This window comes from Mustela putorius, unplaced genomic scaffold, assembly GCF_011764305.1.
Source record: "Mustela putorius furo isolate JIRA1106 unplaced genomic scaffold, ASM1176430v1.1 tig00004197_pilon_pilon_pilon, whole genome shotgun sequence".
In the NCBI taxonomy this organism is placed as follows: Eukaryota; Metazoa; Chordata; class Mammalia; order Carnivora; family Mustelidae; genus Mustela; species Mustela putorius.
Window position 1 is genome coordinate 97,813 of NW_025422312.1, and position 7,188 is coordinate 105,000.

At 35.2% G+C, this 7,188-nt stretch overlaps 1 protein-coding gene across 1 annotated transcript in view; it reads right to left on the reverse strand.

Annotated features, from left to right (window-relative positions):
* Nucleotides 1–7,188, reverse strand: part of LOC123389925 (cullin-4B-like) — a 140,063-nt gene that overhangs the window by 85,775 nt on the left and 47,100 nt on the right. The window contains exons 12-14 of the mRNA XM_045072828.1: nt 3,403–3,595; nt 2,516–2,620; nt 1,721–1,831 (exon numbers count right to left, since the gene is read on the reverse strand). Coding sequence (XP_044928763.1) covers nt 1,721–1,831; nt 2,516–2,620; nt 3,403–3,595 — 409 coding nt within the window. The remainder of the gene's footprint in view (nt 1–1,720; nt 1,832–2,515; nt 2,621–3,402; nt 3,596–7,188) is intronic.

Here is a 7,188-nt window from a genome sequence, read left to right on the forward strand (position 1 = left end):
ACTTAATTTCTTACCAGAGACATCACCAGAGCCAAGGAAAGCAGAAGCAAAAATGAACTTTCTGGACTTCATCAATATAAAAAGCTTCTGCACAGCAAAGGAAACAAATCTAAAAGACAATCTACAGAATGGGAGATGATATTTTAAAATGCCATATCTTACAAATGGTTAGTATTCAAAATCCATAAAGAACTTATAAAACTCAACAACCAAAAACACCTGATAATCCAGTTAAGAAATGAGCAGAAGATCTGAACAGACAATTTTCCAAAGAAGTCTTACAGATAGCTAACCGACACGGGTAAAGAGAAATCAGGGAAAGAGAAATCAAAACTACAATGAGATACCACCTCACACTTTTCATATTGTCAAAAATTAACAACATTGGAAATAACATATTGGTGAGTATGTGGAGAAAGGGGAACCATCTTACAGTCTTGGTGGGAATGCAAACTGGTGCAGCCACTCTGGAAAACAGTATAGAGTTTCCCCAGAATTGCTCAACAGTATGGAGTTTCCCCAAAATTGATATAAAAACACAGATTCAAAAGGGTTATATACAACCTGATGTTTACAGTCACATTACCAAAAATAGCTAATGGAATTGTGGAATTTAAGAAACAAAAGAGATGAACATAAGGGAAAAGAGAGACAAATCATTAAACGGAGTTTTAACTCTAGAAAACTGATGGTTTCCAGAGGGGACATGGGTATGAGGATGTGTTAAATGGGTGTTGGGAAATAAGGAGAGCACTTCCTGTGATGATCACTTAGTGCTGTATATAAGTGATGAGTCAATAAATTCTACTCTTGAAAAATGTATTACTTCATGTTACTTCACTAGAATTAAAAAAAAAAGGTTGGGACGCCTGGGTGGCTCAGTTGGTTGGGCAGCTGCCTTCAGCTCAGGTCATGATCCCCGAGTCCTGGGATCGAGTCCCACATCAGGCTCTTTGCTCGGCAGGGAGCCTGCTTCTCCCTCTGCCTCTGCCTGTCATTCTGTCTGCCTGTGCTCGCTTTCTCCCTCTCTCTCTCTGATAAATAAATAAAATCTTTAAAAAAAAAAAAAAGGTTGAAAGAAGAGAAAGAAATTAATGAGAGCTTCTAATGTTGTTTCAAACTCTTCAATAATTCTTCTGCTTGTAGGATATAAAACAGTATCACAGACAAAGTCTACAAGGTCAAGCAAAATCTGATTGTAGTTAACTTCCTAGTTCAGTTTTTAGGACAGCTGCCATATGTTCGTCCTCTCTGATTATTCTGACTTCCCAGCTGTTCAAACTGTAGCATGAACTATACCTCTGCCTTCATTATCAGAATTTCTGAATTTTCATATCTCATTGCAATTATGCTTCCCTAAGAAACTGTCTTCAATTTCCTGAGTAGGTAAAGCCTTCATTCTTCTCTCACTCTTGCTCTCTCTCTCTTTTTTAAACTTTTTTATTTGCTACTGATCCCAGCTTACATGTACGAAGTTTAGCCAATATACTAAATTTGTAAATATAAAATTAAAATATTTCTCCTGTGGGATCACAAAGATGAGAAAGCTGCAAAATATATGCACATATTTGAATGATCATATTAGTAGTAGCTCTGAAGGTACTAAGAAAACAGATATGTAAAACAAAGTGATACACAGAGATGAAGTCATGGTTTTCCATGCAGATTCATGAAACCCCAAAATGACTGCAATAAACACTAAATATGCCAAGATATATACCTTGTTTAAGTTTAGACAGCATTGATTTTTCAGCATCCACTGAAGCACTCTTGCCAAGTAAAAGACGTTTGGCTAAATCTTTTTTGTAGAAGGCTTCAAAAATATCTTTCCCTGTAATATTTAAAGAAAAATACCTCAATGCAGACTTGGAAAATACAAAATGAAAATACCAGATGCCAATTAAATGACATAACCAATAATATCTGAGAATCATGTAAATAACAGCAAAAACAAGTGGTCACATTACCTGATTGCATTTATATGAAATATCTCAAAGTACATAAAATTATTTGGAACAGACAAATTTTGGTTGCCAGAAGATGAAGGCAAGAAGAAAATGACAAGTGATTGCTTAATTTGTAGGAAGTTTATGACTAAAGAGTTTCAAACTAAGTAATTGTGATGTCTGTCCAACACTGTGAACATACTTGCTGTCACTGAATTTAAAAATTTTTTTTAAGTTATCACTTTTACCACCATAAAAAATTATTTGAATTCAGTTTCTATTGGGATTTGCACATTAATTTCTTTAGATTTTTCCACAAATGTTATTGTTGCTTTAAACATTTATTTATTTTTTAAAAGATTTTATATAATTATTTGAGAGAGAGTATGAGCAGGGGGAGAGGGAGACACCGACACTTCACTGAGCAGAAAGTCCTATGTGAGGCTTGATCCCAGGACCCTGGGATTGTGACCCAAGCTGAAAGCAATCAAGCAATCAATTAACCAACTGAGCAACCCAGGTCTCCTGTTTAAAATTTTTAAAGAGCCAATTTAAACCAAACTACTCACCATTAATGAACCTAAATAAAATTATTACTTTATCTAATAATTCTTCAAGTTCTTCATCTGTAGCTTCTTTGTTACCTGCACGGAGTTTTGAATCCACGTACTTTGCTAAAATGTAAAACATAATTTTCTAAGTAATGTCATATTTCCAAATATATACTATAAACAAAAACCATTTCTTCAAATAAATACTTTCCTCCTGAGCCACATGCATCAATTTTCATAAAACAGAAAGTGGATAAACAAATTGATGGATAGAAGAATGGAAAGAAAATAAAAGACAAAATAAATGCCTTTAATATTTCTATAATCTCCATGTCCAAATGTTATAATAAAGTCATTTCTTCCATCCCTTGCTCCCAATCTTTTTAAAAAATTTTAAGGTATTATATAAAATTGAGATATGTCAACCCCAAAATCTTAAAGATTTACTAAGTGTTAAATATATTCATTTTAAGGAACAAAAGAATATCAATTTGGTATTTTGTTTCAACTTTCAGAAAGTATGTCAATAAAAAGAAATAGCTTAAAATATAAAATCATTAAGTTTTGTGGGAGTAAGGAAACCTTTCCCTTACTTTAAAAAATATGAACAAGAAAAAGAAGTGGGCCTATCTATAATTTTTTAGTTTCATCTACTGATTTTTTTTAAAAAATGCTAAATTTATAATAAGCTAAAGAATCAGAAGTTTCTAAAGTGCTGGATTTCTATTAGTTAAACAAAGGAACAATGTCTTGTGTACACTAAACTTGAGAGAAATAGTTTATTAAAATCACTGATAATCTTGCAATGTTATGATAAATTAGAAGATAAACTGAATTCTTATAATGTAACTTAAAATAGATGAAATAAAAAATAAAATACATATTCATAAAATTGAAAACCATACCTAGAAGCTCAGCTGGCTTGTTAGGTCTTTTATTTATAAATGTTTCAAAAGCATCTTTCATGGCAACAATAAACTTTTCATTCTTCAGAAAAGATGTTTCAATAATAAAATCAATCTTATCTTTAAAATTCAGAAGTTCTTGCACCATTGTCTTATCTTTCACAGGATTAGTCATTATGCTGTTACCAAATTTCTGAAAAATACAATTACCTTATTATTATTACAAAGCAGGTAAAACACCATTGAAAATTTAACTTCACTATAAGAAAATCTCAGAATAGCAAATATGCAGAAAACATCTCAAGAAAAAAGTATTGCTAGATAAAGAGAAAATACTCTGGAAATTAAGCCAATAGAAATAAATGTAAACTAACTGATTCTCTGAGTAGAAGACTATCAAGAAACATGTCAGAAATGGAAGTCTATGATGCCTAAACAAATCAGAAAAAGAGGATAGGTATATTAGACTCACAGGAATAAACAGACGAAAAGTATCTGAAGAAGAAGAAAGTGGAAGGCCTTAGTACAGAAGGGCTTACTTCATATCTGTATATTAATGAAATGATTAAGCTACCAAAACTTGTATCATTTTTTCAGAATGCTGGAATACAATCACAAACCTACAAAGACCAGGGTGATACATAATGAAGAAGGGAGGTCTGAAATACAATATTAAGACAGCAACCTATTATCTCCCTTTCAACAGCTTAAATGGTCTTAAAAGCAAAAAGAGAGAAGAAACTCATCATGTACGATATTCACTAATAAACCCATTCAAAGATATGAAAGTCAAAAGGCAATAGGATAACATATTTTGAGTACTGGGGGAAAAAATGTCACTAAAAATTCTATATCCAGAAAAAGCATTCTTTCACAGTGTAGGAAAACTGGGAATATATGAGATAGATAAATACTGAGATAGTTCTCTGCTTGTAGACCTGCCCCACAAAAAAACACCAAAGCAAAGAGACAGATCAAGATGGCATAGGAGTAGCTGAGCTTAGTTTCCTCTGGCTCCAGGAATTCAGTTGGAAAGCTATGAAATCATTCCAAACACCTGTGAAATCTATCAGAGGTCTAAGAAAAGAACTGCTACAATTCTACAAATAGAAAAGTGACCACTTTCTGCAAGTAGGATGTGTGAAGAAATGAATCCAAGGCAATATATGAGAACACTGACCTTGGAGTGAGGGAGCCTCCATAAGATACCTACTGCAAAATGACAGAGGAGTGGGTCAAAAAATCCAAACTTTTAGAAGTCTGCTCCAGTGAGGGATGTCCCTGCCTGAAAGGTGTTTGCATGGCAAAGTGGTACAGAATCCCGCGTGGGACAGTGTGGTCTCAGGATTCCAGGAGTCACAGAAAAACCAGAGGAGGGGTGCCTGAGTGTGGCAGAACTCCCAGGCATCAGAGCAGGGAACCTGGCTGCAATTAGTGCATCCAGGAGTAGGCTCTTAGCTCAGAATACCATATACCTTGAACCACAGGACGTCTGGTGACTGCTCTCTAAGCAGGGGCCTAAAAAGCAGAAGAACTACAGGGAAGACCCCCTCCCCCAACTTTTCTTCCCCTGAAACAGTGACACGGGTGTGTGCTGCAGGAATTGGCAGGGTTTGGAGACTCGAATCAGGGTCGTGTGCCTAAGATAGAAACACTTGCTCAGAGACTGGGTGAGACCAGGAAGACAGGTGTGACTGACTGCTTTTTCCTGAGGGCTCATTGAAGAGTGGGGCCCCTAGATTTCTGCTCCAGAGACAAAGATTGGTAGGCTGCCATTTTCATCCTCATCTTCTAAAGCTGTGGAGAAAGCCTATAGGAACAAAAGTCACATAGAGTAATCCAGAGCTACTTAGTCTGGCTTCCTGGCAAGGGGTATGCAATTCCGCCCCAGACAGAGACACTTGAGAATCCACACAACAGTCCCCTAACCCAGAAGATCAGCAAGAACATCCCACTAAGACCAAGTCAGCTGATCACACAAACTACAAACTCAAGTGCTAAGAGAAAATAGTATACAGAATTCACAGCTGCTTCCCCACAAATTCTTTAGTCTTCCAATTTATTTTTTTCCACTTTCATATTCAATCAATTTTTTACTTTATCAACTCATTCTTTTAATTTTCATTTTTACAGTTACATTCTGTCCTTTCATTTGGTGTGTGGCTGTGTTTGTACATATATATAGAAGAATTTATTTTTTTAATTAAATTTTCTTTTTGCAGTGGTCCAAGATTCAATAATGTTTTCTTTCTTTACAATTTTGGGATAAAGTCTCTTTGAAAAATAAATAAATAAATAGATAGATAGATAGATAAATAAATAAATAAATCGATTGATTAAATAAACCAAGAATCTAGTGTATGGTTCTGTGCTCTTCAACCGTCTGATCATATTCTTTTTTTTTTCCTATTAAAGCCATTTTAAATTTTCATTGTTATACTTTGGTTCTATCTTTCAAATTTTATTCCATGTATAGTTTTCTTTCTTTAAGATTTTGAGATATAGTTTCTTCATTTAACAAACCAACCAAAATACAATCAGGATCTAGCATATTGCTCTGTTTTGCTTACCTAACTATTTACATTTCTTTTTTTTCCTTTTCTTTTTTTTTTGAGTGTATCTTTATGTATGGTTCTTTTTATTTTATTTTTCATTTTCAGAGTTACAGTCTATGCAATTCATTAAATTTTATTTTTGCATATGTATTTGTCTTTATCCACAATTTTGAGATCTAGTTTTCTAACAGATCAACCTACACACTCTGTTCTGTTTTCCTGCCTAATTATATTCTCTTTCTTTTTAAAAATCTTTTTTTTCAGATAAAGGACTAGTGTCCAGAATCTATAAAGAACTTAGCAAACTCAACACCCAAAGAACAAATAATCCAATCAAGAAATGGGCAGAGGACATGAACAGACATTTCTGCAAAGCAGACATCCAGATGGCCAACAGACACATGAAAAAGTGCTCCATATCACTCGGCATCAGGGAAATACAAATCAAAACCACAATGCGATATCACCTCACACCAGTCAGAATGGCTAAAATCAACAAGTCAGGAAATGACAGATGCTGGCGAGGATGCGGAGAAAGGGGAACCCTCCTACACTGTTGGTGGGAATGCAAGCTGGTGCAACCACTCTGGAAAACAGCATGGAGGTTCCTCAAAATGTTGAAAATAGAACTGCCCTATGACCCAGCAATTGCACTACTGGGTATTTACCCTAAAGATACAAACGTAGTGATCCAAAGGGGCACATGCACCCGACGGTTTATAGCAGCAATGTCCACAATAGCCAAACTATGGAAAGAACCTAGATGTCCATCAACAGATGAATGGATCAAGAAGATGTGGTATATATACACAATGGAATACTATGCAGCCATCAAAAGAAATGTAATCTTGCCATTTCCGACAACATGGATGGAACTAGAGCGTATCATGCTTAGCGAAATAAGTCAAGCGAAGAAAGACAACTATCCTATGATCTCCCTGATATGAGGAAGTGGTGATGCAACATGGGGGCTTAAGTGGGTAGGAGAAGAATAAATGAAAGAAGATGGGATTGGGAGGGAGACAAACCATAAGTGACTCTTGATCTCACAAAACAAACTGAGGGTTGCTGGGGGGAGGGGGTTTGGGAGAAGGGGGTGGGATTATGGACCTTGGGGAGGGTATGTGTTTTGGTGAGTGCTGTGAAGTGTGTAAACCTGGTGATTCACAGACCTGTACCCCTGGGGATAAAAATATATGTTTATAAAAAATAAAAAATTATATTAAAAAAA